General features: G+C 49.6%; 7 protein-coding genes across 7 annotated transcripts; 2 read left to right on the top strand and 5 right to left on the bottom strand.

Moving 5' to 3' along the window:
- Positions 1–19: 19 nt before the first annotated feature.
- On the bottom strand, positions 20–2,339 carry P175DRAFT_0370760 (putative MFS transporter). Its single transcript, XM_040892941.1, has 5 exons — positions 2,153–2,339; positions 1,977–2,083; positions 1,602–1,913; positions 887–1,529; positions 20–749 (listed from the first exon to the last, which is right to left on the bottom strand). Exons 2-5 carry the CDS (start codon positions 2,075–2,077, stop codon positions 174–176), a joined length of 1,632 nt encoding a protein of 543 aa, XP_040749841.1. The 5' UTR covers positions 2,078–2,083; positions 2,153–2,339; the 3' UTR covers positions 20–173.
- A 455-nt stretch (positions 2,340–2,794) lies between these two features.
- P175DRAFT_0560335 (sugar porter family MFS transporter) lies at positions 2,795–4,905 on the bottom strand (the record flags this gene model as incomplete). The annotated part of the gene is made up of 4 exons (XM_040900975.1): positions 2,795–3,310; positions 3,391–4,330; positions 4,418–4,606; positions 4,686–4,905. 4 exons carry the CDS (start codon positions 4,903–4,905, stop codon positions 3,022–3,024), a joined length of 1,638 nt encoding a protein of 545 aa, XP_040749840.1. The 3' UTR covers positions 2,795–3,021.
- A 515-nt stretch (positions 4,906–5,420) lies between these two features.
- Positions 5,421–6,300, top strand: P175DRAFT_0504367 (uncharacterized protein). Its single transcript, XM_040897848.1, has one exon. The coding sequence runs from the start codon at positions 5,545–5,547 to the stop codon at positions 6,118–6,120; it is 576 nt and encodes a 191-aa protein (XP_040749839.1). The 5' UTR covers positions 5,421–5,544; the 3' UTR covers positions 6,121–6,300.
- A 961-nt stretch (positions 6,301–7,261) lies between these two features.
- On the bottom strand, positions 7,262–8,784 carry P175DRAFT_0369666 (putative zinc knuckle transcription factor (CnjB)). The gene is made up of 6 exons (XM_040892940.1): positions 8,744–8,784; positions 8,364–8,690; positions 8,195–8,293; positions 7,931–8,138; positions 7,727–7,874; positions 7,262–7,676 (listed from the first exon to the last, which is right to left on the bottom strand). The coding sequence occupies exons 2-6, from the start codon at positions 8,517–8,519 to the stop codon at positions 7,469–7,471; spliced, it is 819 nt and encodes a 272-aa protein (XP_040749838.1). The 5' UTR covers positions 8,520–8,690; positions 8,744–8,784; the 3' UTR covers positions 7,262–7,468.
- Positions 8,785–10,301: 1,517 nt separating this feature from the next.
- On the bottom strand, positions 10,302–11,564 carry P175DRAFT_0504365 (DUF846 domain-containing protein). The gene is made up of 3 exons (XM_040897847.1): positions 11,270–11,564; positions 10,871–11,157; positions 10,302–10,811 (listed from the first exon to the last, which is right to left on the bottom strand). Exons 1-3 carry the CDS (start codon positions 11,428–11,430, stop codon positions 10,663–10,665), a joined length of 597 nt encoding a protein of 198 aa, XP_040749837.1. The 5' UTR covers positions 11,431–11,564; the 3' UTR covers positions 10,302–10,662.
- A 135-nt stretch (positions 11,565–11,699) lies between these two features.
- Positions 11,700–13,340, top strand: P175DRAFT_0465531 (HpcH/HpaI aldolase/citrate lyase family protein). Its single transcript, XM_040894878.1, has 3 exons — positions 11,700–12,039; positions 12,108–12,328; positions 12,391–13,340. Exons 1-3 carry the CDS (start codon positions 12,000–12,002, stop codon positions 13,120–13,122), a joined length of 993 nt encoding a protein of 330 aa, XP_040749836.1. The 5' UTR covers positions 11,700–11,999; the 3' UTR covers positions 13,123–13,340.
- A 328-nt stretch (positions 13,341–13,668) lies between these two features.
- Positions 13,669–16,801, bottom strand: P175DRAFT_0560330 (CCCH zinc finger and SMR domain protein). Its single transcript, XM_040900974.1, has 3 exons — positions 15,392–16,801; positions 14,602–15,318; positions 13,669–14,525 (listed from the first exon to the last, which is right to left on the bottom strand). Exons 1-3 carry the CDS (start codon positions 16,324–16,326, stop codon positions 13,955–13,957), a joined length of 2,223 nt encoding a protein of 740 aa, XP_040749835.1. The 5' UTR covers positions 16,327–16,801; the 3' UTR covers positions 13,669–13,954.
- Positions 16,802–17,023: the final 222 nt, after the last annotated feature.

Below are 17,023 nucleotides of genomic sequence, written 5' to 3'. Positions count from 1 at the left end.
TATTCCCGCTGGTTTGCATTCTAATTCTTTCATTGTTTATATGGGTTATGTGTTACGTATAGCATAGAAGATCAAGTGAAATGGACAACCTCTGCAGACAGCAGAGCACATATATATATCTCAGTAGCTCTTTATATATATTAAGATTACCATTTAACTGGCGTCTATATAAATCAACCCCTCCAAACCCTAAAAATGCGACCCAAGCCGTCAAACCCTCTCTGCTGCCTCTCCCTTTTCGCCGCGCGATCGACAATCTTGGCACCAGCATCTTCCGCACTTGTCCCCCCGCCATCCACCACGCGCACAAGCACATGCATCAACGCAGCAGCAAGAATACTCGCACCCAGAATCCCCACCATGACCAGGTTACTTTTCCGATACTTGGCCCGCCCCTCAGCCGCAGCATCGCTAGCCCAGCCCTCGTAAAGCGCATACGTGGTGAGGATGCTGCCCAGATTGCCCCAGCCCGAGACGACGGCCGACGCAGCAGCGACGCCGACTTCCCCGTGGCGCGGCTGGAAGATCTCGGTGGTCCAGGTCATGGTGATGGGCACGGTGGGGCCGAGCCCGAAGCCGACGATCAGCAGGCCGCCGTAGCGCGGCCAGGGGTTTGGCGCGGTGCCGGCGTACGTGGTTAGCAGGAGGCCGAGGATTTGGAGACAGACGGAGGCGACGAAGAAGATTGCGCGGTGGTGGTGGAAGCGGTCGGAGATGGGGGTGATGAGGAGGATGGCGATTAGGTCCATCTATTTTTATATTTTTACTTGGGTTAGTGGGGAAGAAGAAAAGACTAGAAGAGAGAAGAAGAAGAAGAAGAAGAAGAAGAAGAAGAAAAGACTAGAAGAGAAAAGAAAGGAGTTTTTTTGTTTGGGGGGCGGCGCACCAGCCAAATTGGAGCCGTGAGCAAACTCAACTGAATCCCCGATAACGAAGGGTTTATGCTCTCGATGATGATCGTGGCGTAGTTCTGCACGCCAATGCCCACGCCGACAACCCCGAAATACATCACGAGCAGCGGCCACAGGCGCCAGTCGAGGAGGACGTGCAGGAGATTGCGCGCCGTCCAGCGGGGCCGGTTGTACACGCGTGTTAGATCCCGATAATGCAGTTCTGCGTCGCGGCCTGTGAGCGCGGGCGGGGAGCGCGGGATGGGTATCCAGCGGAGGATGGTTTTCGTTCGTGGTTGCTGCTGCTGCTGCTGCTGCTGCTGTTGTTGTTGTTGTTGTTGTTGTTGGCTTGGGGCTAAGGGACGGTCTGGTAGCCACCACAGCAGGGCGATGCCGTCGGCGATGGCGATGATTCCGTACACGAGGAACATCCATTGGAAGCCGACGAGGCCGCGGTCGCCGTCCATTTTCTGGAAGCCGGCTGAGACTAGTCCGACCACTGCGGCGGAGAGCTGCGCGGCCGTGTAGTATTGTCCGATGCGTTTGCCTGTGCGGGAGGGTGGGTAGAAGAGGGTGAGGTAGTAGGCCATTCCGGGCCACATGCCTGCGATGACGATGCCGAGGAGGAGACGGAGGAGGCTTTTTTTTGGTTAGTCGATTCTTTCTTTTCTTCTTCTTCTACTTGAGGCAGGGATATAGGAAAGAACATACTATAAACTCCAAGCAGCCTTCATAGCAGCCATACAACTACCGATAACGCCGACTCCAATCACAATCCGGCTCATCCATACCTGCGGACTGAGCCTCGTCATAATCAGGTTCGAAGGCAGGTCAAAGACCACATAGCACACGTAGAACAACGCCAGCCCCGTCGAGACCTGGTGCGGAGTCAAGTGCAGCACCGAGCCCAGATCATGTCCGGACTCTTTGTTCATGGTTTGGGCCAGGCCGACGTTGGATCGAATTGCCGAACAGAGGAAATACAGAACCCAGAATGCAGGTATAATCCGGAAGTCAAGTTTTCTATTAGAATCCCCCTCAGCACTGCCCAGAGAAAGAGAATGAGAAAGAGAAGGAAACACATACCGGTAGATACGCTCGATCTCGGCAATATCTGGCTCACTGCCTGTCTCTAGATCTTCCTGGCTCTTTGCCATGTCCGGCTCGGGGTGTTGGAGGAGCGACATGATTGACTACAGACCGGTCAATGAAATTCAAGTACAAGATCGACAGAGGTCAAGGAACAGAAGAGACTAACGTACTGAAAAAAAAAAAAAGGAGAGGAAAGGGAAAACTCACCGAGGGGAGATGTTGAACCCCGCACACAATTGACAGGGTTCTAGCAAAATCCTAGTAGAAATCGTAAGACTCGATTCTATTTATAATTCAGATAGGTAGAGGAGGGGAGAGGAGGGGAGAGGAGGGAGAGGAGGGAGAGCAGAGGATACACAAAATATCAATCTTAGATTGATTGATTGATAAGAGATTGATCGGGACCAAGAAACCCACGATCGGATTCTTCTCGCGGACAATTCTCTCCTCAATGCAAGGAAGCAATCTAATTGAATCTCACCCGGGGAGAAAAAGGAAAGACTGGATCTGGCGGAAGGGAGAAAAATCCGCCCAACCAGCCAGAACCACAAATGACTCAACTCATGAATAGCTTCAACCTTTTCCACCCGATGTTTGCATCCGCTCCTTCACACTACGGGGGTTGTTGTTCTTTCCCAACCCTTGATGCATTTTCTTCTTGTAGCTCAACGAGCCCGCTTTCGTTCCCAACCTCAACCGGAGCGGGTTCTGCCCAGAGTGGACCCCGTGGACTGTGCAGGGTGGGTAGCTTCGCTGTTAAAATGAACCTCTTTCCTCGGGATTGCCTTGACGATTTACGGCGAAGCGCAAAAAAAAAAAAAAAAAAAACTCCAGATCAAGGAGAAAAGATTTCATTAGCATGCGTAGGGAAATTCTCTAATCGCAGAATTCCATCGGGGTATAAGCCATCATCGTAACATTACGTCTGGCAAGGAAATATCTTCGCCGGAGCAGAGCAGAGCAGAACAGAGCAGAAAAGAACCACCCTTCGACACACCGAAAGCTAAATGTAAATCATTGAAACAACAGCCCCTGGAAACTACCCGACCCTCTCTACCTTTTCGGTGCTGGTGTTGACATCGCTGGAATCATGTTCCTTGGGAGCATGGTGTTCCAACACACTGGTACGACGAACCGCCTCGTCCTCGACATCGCTGAGGTTCCGGAGAAGTTCCCCATGCTTGCCGTACATGTGAGGCTCTTCCTTGGCCCTCTTGACCACGTTGAAGACGCTGGTCGTCTTGCGGAAGATGCGGTCCATCTCCTCCAGGGAACGGTAGGCGGTTTCAGGGTAGAAGAAGTACACCACGGGGAAGATGAATGCGTTGCTGTGGTTTTCATTAGTCGAGACTTTCTTTTTCTTTTCTTGACTTGAAAAAAAAAAAAAAAAAAAAAAAAAGGAACTTACATGACAGCAAAGATGATGTAGGTCTGGTATTTAATGTTCTGAAAAGCAACGGGAGTGATCATGACGACCATAAAGTTGAAGATCCAGTTGGAAGAGGTGGCGAGGGCGTTGGCTGGGGCACGAATCCTCAGAGGCACAATCTCGGCCGGGTACAGCCAGGTCATGCCCAGCCAACCAATGGCGAAGAAAGTGTTGAAGACAAAAAGGAACACCGCACAAGTGTAGCGAGCACCATCGGTGTTTATGCTGGCTGTGATGGCCAGGATCACCATGGCCAGAGACATCCCCGCAGCACCGAACAGCATTAGCGTACGACGACCGAATTTTTCAATCGTGAAGACGGCAATCCACGAGGCAATAAAGTACTCGGTCCCGTTGCAAGCGGCAATCAGTCGAGAGAGCTTGAGGCTCATGCCCAGCTGGTTTTCCAGCACAACGGGGATATAGTAGGTAATCAAATTGATGCCCGAGATCTGTTGGAACATCTGGTTGACGTAGGCCAGCATGGTCCGGTGGAAGTGGCGATCTTCGGTGCAGGTGAACATGTCCTTCAAGCTACCCTGGGCCATCTCCAGCACGGTAGCCTTGATGGCCGTGAACTCGGTCTGAAGGAAGCAAGGATCGGTCTCGTCGCCCATGAGAGCCGCGAGAACCTCTTGGGCCTCATCTTCGCGACCCTTGAGGACTAACCAGCGAGGGGACTCGGGAAGAAACATGACAAAGGCTAGGATGATCAGAGCGAAGAAGATTTGGAACGCCAGGGGGAAGCGCCAGGCGACCTCGTTAGGATCGGCAAACAGCAGGCCAAAGTCGATCCAGTAACTAATCGTAATGCCGCAGGTAATCATGGCCCCTTCAATCATGACCAGCTTGCCACGGTGATTGGCCTTGCAGCATTCCGACTGCCAGGTGGGGACAGTCGAGGTGTTCATGCCGTTTCCTACAATATCAATCAAGATTAGGGTTGTTTTTTTTTTTTTTTTTTGCTTCCCACGGCTACCGAGTCCAAAAAAAAAAAGCCACTTACCGAACCCAGTAACTAAACGTCCGACAATAAACTGCGGGAGATGGTAGGAGGTGCATTGCAGCAGAGCTCCGATCACCATAATAAACGAACCGAGGAAGATTGTCTTCCGTCGACCGAGGTAGTTTCCGATCCAGATGGTAGGGATTGAACCCGCGAAACATCCCAAGTTGTACGCAGCAACGACAATACCTGGAGGCCAAGGGAAGCTCGGAGTGTCAGTCCAGGAAGGTCGAGTCTAGCTAGCCGAGCAACACAACACAACACGTACCTTGACGGGTTGACTGCGTGCTCTGCTGAGATTGAGTCAATTGATCCCATTCTGGACCATTGGTGGCGATGGTAGGGAAATATTTGATGAAGGAATTCAAAGTCAAGAGGCCACCGGTGACACCCTGATCGTAGCCAAACAGCAAGAAATCCATACCGGCGATGAGGCCGATGGCAATTTGGAGTTTGGCGCCCTGCAGGCCCAAATATTTACGAGGCATGTTGAGTTGAATACGTGTGCTGAGTGAAATTGGATACAGAATAGAGTAAGAAATCTCTCTACGAAAAAAGGTCACCCAAATCAAGAGAAGAGAATCCGCAGAGAAGATTTAACAAGGGGTGCACGAGGGAAGCAGATGGATTTATAGAAGCAACCATTATTTCCCTCTGACAGGGAATTAGAGAGTCACAGCAAACATCCTACCTCACCTAGGTAGTAGGTTGGAGAATCACCCTGGTATTGATCCACTCTCTTTCTTCTCTTTGTCTCTTTTTTACATCTAACTGGATCAGGATAGATTCCCTCGATCATTTACTATTATTATATAATAAATCATGAGGGTTGTAATGACATTACATGAGAGAAATCTGGGGTGGCAATATAACTATTGTTACTGTTTCATTCCACCTGTACCTGTTAACACTTATTAGCAAATCAGTGACTAAAGATTTGGTCACAAGAACTTCCCCTGGCCTGATCCTTAGGTTCTGACAACCTTAACTAGAATATAGATCAGTTGCCCCGCATTTACTCCAGGTTTTCACCTTTTTGTTACCTGATGTAGGTGTTACCTAATTCCGTTCAGATTCCTGTTTAAACTGACGTAAAATTGCCACATCACATTCTTCCTGTCGGTGCCATGGACCCGAAAATACAACCCCAGCTATGTCTCTCATGGAGTCGACACGTCCCTATCCGCGTGGAGACCGTCCAACCCCTGGACCCCCGTCGCGAAGTGTATCGCCTGAACCTAGAAACATGCCAGGAATTACACGGTCTTCCGACTGTTGTCATCATCAAAAAAATGAAAGATGATTGGCACGATGAATTCAAACAAGAGATCCACGCCTATGAGCGATTGAAACCCCTGCAAGGATCGGTTATCCCCGTGTTTTTCGGCCAAGCGACGTTCAACGATAGTCCGGTTCTCGTCCTTTCCGAGGTGGTTGGGAAAACACTCCAGGACCTTGCCCATAGCGGGCTTCCGATCTCTTTGAAGGAGCTTCAACGGAAGCTTGAGAAAGCCATGAGGCTGCTGCATGCGTATGGCGCGGAGTATTTGGACCAGCGACTGGACAACTTCTTTCTCTGTGATGGTACCGGTGAAGTCATGGTTGTTGATTTGGAGCAGGTCGAGTTCCCGGGGGATCTTGAGGATTGGAAGCACAGTGTGAATTATGGGGGGGGTGGGCTCTCTTTTATATCTATTCAATGATATCAGAGAAAGAAAGAGTGGTCGGAGCAATAGCGTCTACCCTTTGACATGGCGCCGACAGGCGGCTGTAGAACCCCGGAACGGATTAAATCTCTACCCACGAGGAGGTAGGTACCACTCCGTACCATCAATATAAAGGCTAATTCTAGCTAAAAAGGAATAAGTAAATACTAGTACTCCATATTAAAATTTGTATCCCCCCGGTATCCATATAACCGACACAGAAGTATGCATTATCAAGCTAAACTAAAAACAGCAAGTAATGCACAGGTCCAGGTATTATATAACAAATCTATATTAACCAACTATTACTCCGTATTCTTCGTACTCTGGACCAAAGCGTGCATGCAGCCTAGGTAGTAGGATAGTCACTCGCGAACCCGGGACATCGTATCGTTTCTTGATGGAGAATAATAACTAATCGTCCGTGGAAGCAAGGGTCGCGGTCTGGTTCCCCGGGGGGAGGAATACCAGCTTGAATTGGTCTGTCTGTTCCTGTTGTTGTATAGATTGATTGATCGTCCTACCGAGGTAGGTAGTCGCTTACCCAACTAGGTAATCCCGAGCCTGTGTTGTTTCTTAGTTCTTACTCCAGTCCACCTCGAGCCTCTTCGATCCTGGGAATAAACGAAGTGAGTGAGTTCATTCCTTTGGTTTGGCTTTAGCTAACTAACTAGTAGTTACTACTGCGTACATGCCATGAAGACCCAGTGACGTGCATTTCATTCGGTATTTTCAACTTGTTTCTTGGGCACGACACACCTCCCGTGAAATCAACGAATACTAGCCCGCATTGAAAGCCGCGTCGGGAGCAGAAGAAGTTACCAACCGGCGGACTGTCCCCACCCAGTACTAGGTTCTTCATGCTGAGTATCCGCGACGACGCCCGTGTCCCAGCCGCTATTGTCGCCAGCCCTCTGGTTGAAATCGGTGTTATTATGGCCGAACTCGTCAGCGGTTGAACTAGCTGTAGGGCAGCGTTTGATCGTGTGACCCACTGGAGATAGTCAATGTTAGCATCTAACTATATCCTGTCATCATCGTACTCCGTCTGAGCAAGGATACTGACTTTCTCCACAATTATTGCATTTGACTTTCGACCAGTCCTTCTTTTTGGTACAGTCACGGCTGAAATGACCGACTACAAAGAAAAAAAAAAAAAAAAAAAAACGAGAAACGTTAGAAATTGGCTAACTTGTCGGTTTAGTAGCTGGTATGGTATACCTACCTTCGGAGCAGTTACGACAGGTCACAGTCGACACATCGCGAGGCTGGTCGCAATCTCTCGCTATGTGGTCCTCGGATCTGTTGGGTTAGCTCGTGTTCTGCGTGTAACTGATCGCGTTGCCTACCCGCAGTGGTGACAGGCTCTTGCGGCCCTCGCCTGAGGACAATCCTTTGCAAAGTGGCCAACTAAAAGATATGTAAATATAGAACTCCAGTTTCCCCGGTTTACCATAGCCGCCAGAAGAACCCTACCTTCATTGCATCTCTTGCACTCCACACCTTCAGCAGAGCGTGGGTTGGGACATTCAGCGGCCTTGTGGTCGGGGGATCTTATCTGGGTTATTATATACCCTGAAGACTAGGGAATTTGCATACGCACCCACAGTTACGGCAGGCATATCTGTCACGCCGCTCCTCAAGGCAATCACGAACACGGTGTCCGACAGCGTTGCAATTGGCACACTTCACTTCAACGCGTTCAACAACAACTTTCTCTTCCTTGCAGCCACGAGCGGTGTGACCCATTTCTGTGATCGTCAGCTTGTGTCCCTTCCGACCTAGGGCTATGGATAATTAGACTTACCTCCACAATTAGCACACTTGGGGATCTGTTTGTCATATGGAAGACCGGCATCTGCCAAACGCTCGAGATTCTCTTCAACAGATCTGGGCCAGCGCTCTCTCAGGTGCGAACGCTGGGGCTTGGGGCTGAAGAAGAACCCAACCGCATAGGTGCAGCTCAGTTTGCCCTGGAGGTTAATAAGGCTGATGCATTCGCTCACCTGTCTCTCCTGTATTTACAGCTGGAGTGAATATTGTGTGTTTGTTTCTCAGAGAAGCAGCTTACCATAGCGATGAGATAGATGTTAAAGTTTTCGTCACGCATCTTCATCTCAATATCAAGGAAACTGGCCTCAGGAACCGCTTTGGAGTAGGCTTTGAGCCCCTACATAGTCGTGAGTATCGAAGACAAATCACATAAATGGAAAGCAATCAAAAAAGAATGGAGTCGATACTTCGCGGAAATCTTCCAAGTCTCTCTCAATGCTAGCCTTCTTAAGGATCGCCCACGCCTCCTCAGGAAGTCGATCGGGAATATGATTCAGGTCGAACTTGCGGTTTTCCTTGCACTCGATGGTCTTATGGCCTGTTGAATTGCTCAGAGTGAACATCGTTTCCAAGTCTCATAAACCACAGTCAGTCTGTACTTACCTTCCAGCTTGCAATTCTTGCAGATGTCAGGAGGGCGCTCAGGGCATTCAAGAGCAGGATGGCCTTCCTTATTGCAGATACGGCAAGGGCCTTTGAATACGCGAGGCTTGGTGCACTCCAACTTGGTATGACTGGAGAAATCAGCAGAGGGTCATTCAGTGTTACCAGGATCCTGATCACGTACCCTTCCTCGCCGCAGTTGAAGCAAGCCATGCCCTTACGAGGCTCGGTGCATTCGCGAGCGAAATGACCTTCACCTCCACAACTATGCTTTCTGGTCAGCCAGAGAGCTGGATTCTATCATGACACACGAATATGCTGAACTAACTTGCGGCATTTGTTGTCGGCTTGCTGTCCTTCACCAGCGCCGTAAGCAGATTCGAACCCGTTACCACCAAAGTCACCTTCAGCTTTGAAGCTATTGGGGTTATAATTTTCGTTATGCTGGAGGGCTATCGTTTCATCAGTTATTACCGGTGACCTTTGACCAAGTGAAACTGATGCCGACAAAATAATTAGCACAGAATGCTTACCTGAATCGTCACCACTGCCCCAGTCTCCCCCTTCAGCAGACCAGCCACTCATGCTGACCAGTTTGAACGTTGTTCTCGGCGAGTCTATTGTGGATTATGTCGTTAGTCAGGGCAAGGCGTGTGTGGTAGACCGAGGCTAGCTCGAGTAGACGTCTAGCCCTGTGATTGATCTTGATGGAAATAAAAGGAAGAGAAAAGGATGCTTACCCCTCTTTTTTTTTCAGAACAAGTGGCGTGCCTGATAGATTTCAAGGTAGAAAAGGGGGGGGGGGGTTGTGAAGAGAAGAGAAAGAGAAGAGAGGGAGAAGGCTTGGGGGGTCAAGTAAAGCAAACGAGGGGCTCTTTATTCACTACCAGGCAGACTTGGTACTACCTGCAGAGTCTTTTCCCCGTCAATTTGAGAGGATTTATCAGGGGAATTTCCGTAGCTGGCAATTTCTTCTTTAATTGTATTGGTCTTGACTTGCTGTGCGCCTAGATTGTCTGGAAGCAGAGACCATCGTATATCCTGATCTATACCGCTGCAGCAGAAGACTCTATTTCCTGGGATACTTGATCTAGGGCCCTGAAAGCAACGCCAAAAGGACCATTATTGAGCCCCTGGAGTGTGTTCTTCAACCTGGCACTATTTTGCGTCTCCTTCCGCCACTCCTCTCCTCGCATTGGCTGTTGATAGAGCCCAAATGTTCAGGCGCCGTACACGACCGGAGAGAGATCCTGTAGAAGCTCAAGCTCGTCTTTTGCCTTGTTTGACGCCTCTAGTTCACTAATTCTTTGTTGCTTGACGCGTTTCCCTCTCGGATCGTAACCTCGAGTCTTGGTTAGCATATACTGCAACCTGATGTTCGTACTTGGATATAAGAATTCGGTTGGACGGCTGTTGGTTACCTGGGGTTATCGTGACTCCATTGTGCTGGCCTGGGTATAGCGTTGAGTAGGGGGCATAGTCAGATACGGGAAGCCTCACAGTGTTTGATCCAAACGCTTCACGAATGAGCAGACGTTATGTCCCAGTTTGATGGAATTGAAAGAGGACCTCCTCAGGCGTCTGTCCACCTGGGAGCAGTTTTACGAGTTAGCCAGTGTTTCAGGAATGATAGGCAGAGAGCCATTTCCTAGTTTCTCTTCTTCTGTAATTACAACACCTAGACACAATATTTGCAAACAGATAGTATATTGGTAGCATCTTCTTCGGACTTGTCATGACCTATTCAGAGTAAAATGGATTTATTGGGATAGTATTCGAAGCACGATTCAATGATATCGGTACAAGGTCCCAAGGTGCTGCATGAGTGATGTGAACTGCTAACTTTGTGAAAACATCATGTTAGTAGTTTCCTTTTACAAACAATCTCCTTTAATGAATTGCACTTGAAGCTTAAAATGAAAATTAGCAATATATCTCATAATACAGTCGTTATTGCACAGCCAGATGAAGAAAACCTAAATATAACTACCAAACCACGAATCAGATATCAAAGGGTATTGATGAAACAGAACGAAATTTTTAGGCGGAGCTGGACCCTCCGGGAAAAATTATAAACCAAACTCTGCATAAAAGCGATCCTGGTTACCGGAAGAGTCTGCCCAGCAGACCTCCTGCGATGTTATTCACGATCGCCCCACCGAATGCTCTGTTAGCATAAGTAGAGGCCTGGCTGAAGCGATCACACCGGGAGAACGCTGCAGTGTTGGTAATAGTCAAGATAAGAGCGATGGCTGGATGATGTTAAGTTAATTACTACCGAAAAGCCCAAAGAAGGAGGCAAGGAACTTACCAACAAGACTCAGCCAAATCACACTGTTCAGTTTAATGATAGCCAGAATGGCAAGTCCAACCCAGAACGCAGGAGCCAGATACAGACTGAGCCAGAAAAACCGCTTATCTGTGGCTGTGATTGTACGTGTGTTGGGGTCCGACGACTCAAACACCCAGTGCGAGTCGCCGGTCGACGTATTAACTTCGTTCCACCAGCGGAGCCCGACCAGACGGCGCCCAGCGATATTCTTGAGATAGTAGAAGTCGGCGGAGAGTAGTAAGAGAGTAATAATGAAGACTAGGATGCTATTTACAAATGTCAGACGCTGGCCAAACACTTGTTCTGGAAGGGGAGGAACCTCCGGTCCCGAGGGACTGGAAAGCCCAAGTTGCATCGGGTCAGGGTAGTTGAACGTACAAGTTATCGATGAAAAGGACTCCAAAAAGATACATTAACAAGGCGCCGATGCGAAACCCCAGGAAGAGCAGGAGGGTAATCGGGTGCGCGCTGAGCCTCCAGTTCAGGTCTCCTTGTTGCGGTTGCGTCTGCGGTTGCGACTGGAGTGGTTGCTGCTCCATCGTGGAAGGCGTCGGAAGAGGGAACTGAACAGAGAATGCGGAAAGAAGACAAGTAAAAAAGACAGAGGAGCAGTAAGTAAGCTCCTCGGGGTTCACAAGAAACTCACTATAGTCCTCGTCGGTATTGAAGAAGAGGAAGCAGATGGAGCTGGTGAGGATGGTGAAGCCGTTGCGTGTCTTTACTACGAGGGCGGTAGATAATGGCAGAATTGGACGTCGTCGACAGTCCCGAAGCATCGACTGCGTACTTGTAAACGGAGAGGATGTAGGAAGAATGAATGTTCGAACTATTTCAACAAGGAATTGGGCTGAAATGAAGAGCTCTGGATTGATACCGAACGAAGCTGTGTACCCTCCGATAAGCTTATATACATACTCCGTATATAACTAGGGGCCGATCCACCCCGGAGAAGCCTTTATGCACCTCTCTTATCGTGCCATCATCACCGAGGAGAGAGACAGTCCCGGCTTTCAAATATCTTCCACTTCCCGGTTCCACACTTTCTTGTTGTCCTTGACAGGACCAGTAAAGAAGAAACCTAAGCGGGAAAGTAGAGAATCAAGTCACAATGGCGAGCCGAAACGCCCTCCGTCGCGCTCTACTCTACAGTACGTATCCCCGCATTTTGTTGTCCGGCTATATAGTCAGTCCAGCACTAACGCTATATACCATTCAGTTCCCGGCTCCTCGCAGCGCTTTATTGACAAATCACGAACTTTATCCGTGGACTGTGTCGCCTATGATCTTGAAGACAGTGTCGCTCCGCATATGAAAGCGGAAGCTCGTTCGTTGGTACGAAGAGCTCTAGACCAGCCCGTACCGGCCGGTATCCGTGAACGAGCAGTGCGCATCAACTCCGTAAATAGCGGATTGGCCCTATCAGACTTGACCGAAGTTGTACGTTCGCAATAATACCATCCTCACTGCCATACCTCTTAAAGCTAACCCTTCCCTCCTAGCTCAAATCCCCCAATCTAACGACCATCGTAATCCCCAAGGTCAACTCTGCCTCGGACCTCACCTTTGTAACAGACGTCATCAACCACACGCTCTCCCAGAGCCAAGCTCCCCCCCAATCACAAGCAGAGGCAGATGCTCTCGCCAGCCGACCTCCGATCTCCCTGCTGGCCCTCGTGGAATCCGCAAAATCACTCACCAACCTGACGCACATCTGCTCCGCCACGCCCCTCCTCCAAGGCCTGATCTTCGCTGCAGAAGACTTCGCCCTGGATCTCAGTCTTACCCGTACGCCAGCCCTAACCGAATTCCTGTTTGCGCGCTCGGCGATTGTCACCGCTGCCCGGGCCGCGGACGTCCCCTCGACGATTGACCTCGTCTGCACGACATACAAATCCACGAAAGCGGACGGGTCCCCACCGGCGGTGCTGGAAGAGGAATGCCGCGGGGGTCGCGGATTAGGGTTCAACGGCAAGCAGTGTATCCATCCGTCTCAGGTGGAAACAGTGCAGGCAATTTACGGACCTGACCCCGAGGAAGTGCAGTGGGCGGTTCGGACGGCGATCGCAGACGAGAAGGCGGCCCGAGCTGGAAGGGGGGCGTGGACGTTGGACGGGAAGATGATCGACGTGCCCGTTGCAGCGAAGGCCCGGGCGATTGTGAAAAGGGCAGAAGCTTGCGGATTCAATGTTGGGGAGCTGCGGGAGAAGTGGAAGGGCCAGGAACCCGCGTAGATTATCCGGTTGGTTTCTTGACCAGGCTGGTTGGTCTCTCTCTCTCTTTCCTTGATATTCACTGCAAATTAGAGAAATCATCCTACAGTTGATGGTGTCATTTACACCTGATATCCTGAGCGGAGCGGTAGACACGCTAGATAATATACATTCTACTACCATTCATATAACATTCCCTGGATATCTATCTATCTATCCATCTATCAAGATCAAGATCAAGATCACATCTAACACAATTGCTTCTGATGCTGTTGAAGAAAGCTGAAAATATTAATAGCTAAGCCTCTTTCTGGTACGACTTCTACACACACACACACACATATATATATATATATATTTGCATACATCCCCAAGAGTGCTTGTCATGTTACTGTTCAGACTATGTTATTGATTAGTTAACTCTAGAGCAACTTATTATTACTACTGAAGCTTCAAGTTCTTTCAGATGATGTATACCGGTGCTTAGAGTGATAAAGCAAAGGCGAGCTGGATAATCATCGCAACCGTAATAGAAGTGGCCAAATCAGTCATCATAATTATATCTTACTTCAATACAGTAGGCAGCTGAAGCCATATAGAGATCTGGGGGCTTTTTTTTTTTTTATCTACAGAGTGCGTTGCGGATACAAATGGTACTGTTACTTCAAAACCACGTCTCTCGAGTTCAATAGAAGTTGATCATTCGCGGCCGGAGTTCTTGCATAACCGCGCAGCGGAAACAAGGTGATAGAATAGGTTGGCATCAAACGGGATCATACATAGAGCGCTTTACCCCCTCTAATCCACACCCCCCTGTCCTTCGAAGCGTATGAGATATATGTTTACAGTTGGGTTATTGCTTCAAGTCCATGTCCCCTCTCTTGAGGAGCTGGATCTTGCCCATGGTTAGAACAGGCTGGTTCCCCGAAGATTCGTCTTCGTCTTTCCCATCCCCACTCTCTTCGAGGCTCCTTGCTAGGGCTTTATCGTAGCTGGTGGGATCAATGCCCAAGATTCCCCCAACATACCCTCCTCGCTCTCCTGGCACGCTAAACTCGCGGAACAAGTACTTCCACTCGTTTAGCCATGCTTTGACGGCTTTCCCAATCTTGTCCTTGCCGTTCTTAGAATGATGGCCCGTGCCGGTGATGGCATAAATGACACGTCGACCTTCCCGAGCATGCTTCAGGAGGATCTTCTCCAGATACTCAATCGCCTCCTCCGGATGGAGGCCATGGAGGTCAACATAAAGTTCCTCGGCCGCATCGTCCAAGCCAGCGGTAAGCAGGTGTTTGTTACGTTCTTCGTACAGTTGCCGTGCGGCTTCACGATGGCACTTGCGCATGGCTTCATTTTCCGCCTGGCCGCGCAGGGAAAGAGCTTTCGCTGCTCTGGCATCATTTCGATTCCAGGCTTGAGCAGCACTAAAAAAAAACAAAAAAAAAAACAAATAACTTAGTCCCCCAAGAGCACATAACTAACGACAGAACAGGTTCTTACCTCTGAAGGAACTTGTTCCTTACTGTACCATGGCGAATAGCTTCGGTTCGGTACTTGATATATTGCTGGTTGGTGCGAGAACCGGTCTCAAGCCAGGGGATGTTTTGCGGCGCCGGAATTGACTGTGCAGCCGCGCTATGTTCGCGGCCTTTGGCGCCTTCCCGGCTATGTTTCGAAGAAGATTTCCCCTTCCCGGGAGCGGGGGAGGGAGACATCCGAACCACATCTGCTAGGGATGTTGGGGTGTTGTCCCTGTTTAGATTGTTTTCCCGGTTCTGCGCTCCTCGTTTCCCGTGACTCTTCTTTCCGCTGTTTTTGGCGCCGACAGCGGCCAAAGTAGGAAAAGCATCCGGATCATCAACAGACGGAGCAGCCGGATTTAATTCACGATTCTGATGTCGGCTTCCTGGTCGTGAGTGGGGGCGAGACAGACTTGTCATACTCCCATTCCGCTTGCCATTTACAAGCTGCAAGGTGGGGGAGTTCTTACCCGCTGAAAGACCCGATAAATAACCAGGATATTTAATCCCAAGTTGGCTCACCCATTGATCGGCTGACCCAGCTGACTGCAATGGTGGAAAGGCATCCGACGCAGCATCTACAAGGAAAGTAGGTGTAGCGGACTGATCCCCAACACTAAGATTTGCGACAAGGGCGGAAGGATCATGAGAAAAGGGACACCCATCACCTGCTAAGCAATTTCCCATCACCCAATACCTATAAAGTAACAGCTGCGTAAGTCGTCTTGAACCTTATAAGGTGGCATTTGCACAACAAGTTGAATACATACTTGCAAAGGTGGCTGGTTAAATCATGGCTAAAACGGCAGTCTGCGCGGAGACATTGGCCAGTAGATAGCCAGTATTTGCACACCACCGGGCTGCGATTGTGAGCTGGAGAAGCGGTTCCTCGGGCAGAGTCCATTGACATAGACTTGCCCACCACGACGCGACTATCGCCATCTTGGAAATTCAAAGTGACCTCCCCATCGACTGATTGGGATAAGGACGCAATCGTGGCGCCGAGATCGTAGCCATTCGCAGCCAAGGCGGTTTCGATTTCATCATTCGACCGTTTATCCCCAAGGACAGTGCGTAAGATATCGTGGGGGCTCATATCCGGAACAAATTCTGGCGCCGTGGCGCTTAATCCACCATGCACACTCAGCCCTCCCAGGGATGAGGTGGTGCTGTTGGCGTCGTCGGCGACTAGCCAATCCACATTGCTGTCATTTCCAAAATCCCCGTAGAAATCCGACACCTGGCTTTGATCTGAGAACTCGTACGCGTTTAAATTGGGGGAATGCGGGATTGGCTGGGCAAGGGCGAGTCTTGGAGAGGGGCGAGGAGATGTGAAGGGCGACACAGTGGAGGATAGAGGCGGACGCGAAAAGCCACCTCGCGAGCTTTGTAACCAGGACGTACTGCCAGGACTAGTCCCTAGGTTGGAATGGGGCGACAGGGGAGTAGACGATCGAGCCATCTGCCAGGGAGCAGGGGATGAGCGACGGATGATGGTATGACGAGGAGGCGGGGGGGAGGAGTCTGGTAGGGAGCGATTTCGATGCCGCCAGAGAATGTCGAGGACAGCATTTTCGAGAGATGCCCCTGATAAGGAGGTCTTTCCACGAAGAAATTCCTCGATCTTTTCGACCTGTTCTTCTTCATCAAGGGATTTATCCTGGAGGATCTGCAAGCAATCCTCCAGGAGCTCCTCCACGACCATGCCGAGAGTGGTAGTGTCGAATGGGAAATGGAGAGATGAATAAAGTCAAGGAAGGGAGGTATAAGGTATAAGGCGGATGAGTGTCAGGGAGAGACGGGAAAGCCAGCGAGATGTGGGGTAACGGAGGATAAGGAGTCCGCAATGTAGGTAGGCAGTCAGTCGAGTGGTGAATAGTCGCAGGAAGAAAACAACGAATTAAAGGTCGGATTCCATTGTTGTTTCAGAGCATTTAGAGATATTTAGAGGATGTACAGAGTAGAGGAGGAGGATGAGGTGGTGGTGGTGGTGGTGGTGGTCAGTGAACAGCAACAGGTACGCGAAAGGGGACAGTTTACGGTCCACGGTTGATCACATCGTATCTAGCCATCAAATGAGCGATTTAGGGGGGGGGGGGAAACCAAAAAAAACACCCCACTAACAAATCTGAAACGAAGCAGAAGATTAAGAGGAAAGAAAGAGGAAAGAAAGAGGAAAGAAAGAAGACTGGATGATGGATGGATGAGATGAGATTCTACTCCGTACTAGCAGGTAGAAGAAGTCCCAAGTAAGAGTGAACGATAGGCTGAGAGTCAACCCAACGACTGCAGCTGAATCCTACTACTAGTACCTACCACGCAAATAAACTAATTCAGGATATATCTTGAAATGATACAAAATTCAAAAATCTACATCTTAAATGCATTTCAAGAGGTACGGA

This window comes from Aspergillus ochraceoroseus (genome assembly GCF_002846915.1).
Source record: "Aspergillus ochraceoroseus IBT 24754 chromosome Unknown P175scaffold_8, whole genome shotgun sequence".
Classification (NCBI taxonomy): domain Eukaryota; kingdom Fungi; phylum Ascomycota; class Eurotiomycetes; order Eurotiales; family Aspergillaceae; genus Aspergillus; species Aspergillus ochraceoroseus.
The sequence above is the reverse complement of the archived record's forward strand: the minus strand, read 5'-3'. Positions and strand labels throughout refer to the sequence as shown.

Bases quoted from the DNA above. Each gene is read 5' to 3' on its own strand.
- P175DRAFT_0560330 (XM_040900974.1), bottom strand. From the start codon at position 16,326: ATGGTCGTGGAGGAGCTCCTGGAGGATTGCTTGCAGATCCTCCAGGAT. The intron at 15,319-15,391 runs GTATGTATTCAA...GTTACTTTATAG, and splicing joins TTAACCAGCCACCTTTGCAA to GTATTGGGTGATGGGAAATT. The intron at 14,526-14,601 runs GTAAGAACCTGT...GTTTTTTTTTAG, and splicing joins AGGAACAAGTTCCTTCAGAG to TGCTGCTCAAGCCTGGAATC.
- P175DRAFT_0370760 (XM_040892941.1), bottom strand. From the start codon at position 2,077: ATGTCGCTCCTCCAACACCCCGAGCCGGACATGGCAAAGAGCCAGGAA. The intron at 1,530-1,601 runs GTATGTTCTTTC...ACCAAAAAAAAG, and splicing joins AAGGCTGCTTGGAGTTTATA to CCTCCTCCGTCTCCTCCTCG. The intron at 750-886 runs GTGCGCCGCCCC...ATATAAAAATAG, and splicing joins TCACGGCTCCAATTTGGCTG to ATGGACCTAATCGCCATCCT.
- P175DRAFT_0465531 (XM_040894878.1), top strand. From the start codon at position 12,000: ATGGCGAGCCGAAACGCCCTCCGTCGCGCTCTACTCTACA. The intron at 12,040-12,107 runs GTACGTATCCCC...TATACCATTCAG, and splicing joins CCGTCGCGCTCTACTCTACA to TTCCCGGCTCCTCGCAGCGC. The intron at 12,329-12,390 runs GTACGTTCGCAA...CTTCCCTCCTAG, and splicing joins TATCAGACTTGACCGAAGTT to CTCAAATCCCCCAATCTAAC.
- P175DRAFT_0369666 (XM_040892940.1), bottom strand. From the start codon at position 8,519: ATGTTCACTCTGAGCAATTCAACAGGCCATAAGACCATCGAGTGCAAG. The intron at 8,294-8,363 runs GTATCGACTCCA...ACGACTATGTAG, and splicing joins ACTTGGAAGATTTCCGCGAA to GGGCTCAAAGCCTACTCCAA. The intron at 7,677-7,726 runs GTGCGTATGCAA...AACCCAGATAAG, and splicing joins TATGCCTGCCGTAACTGTGG to ATCCCCCGACCACAAGGCCG.
- P175DRAFT_0504367 (XM_040897848.1), top strand. From the start codon at position 5,545: ATGGACCCGAAAATACAACCCCAGCTATGTCTCTCATGGAGTCGACAC.
- P175DRAFT_0504365 (XM_040897847.1), bottom strand. From the start codon at position 11,430: ATGGAGCAGCAACCACTCCAGTCGCAACCGCAGACGCAACCGCAACAA. The intron at 11,158-11,269 runs GTACGTTCAACT...ATTTGTAAATAG, and splicing joins GTCCTTTTCATCGATAACTT to CATCCTAGTCTTCATTATTA. The intron at 10,812-10,870 runs GTAAGTTCCTTG...AACATCATCCAG, and splicing joins GATTTGGCTGAGTCTTGTTG to CCATCGCTCTTATCTTGACT.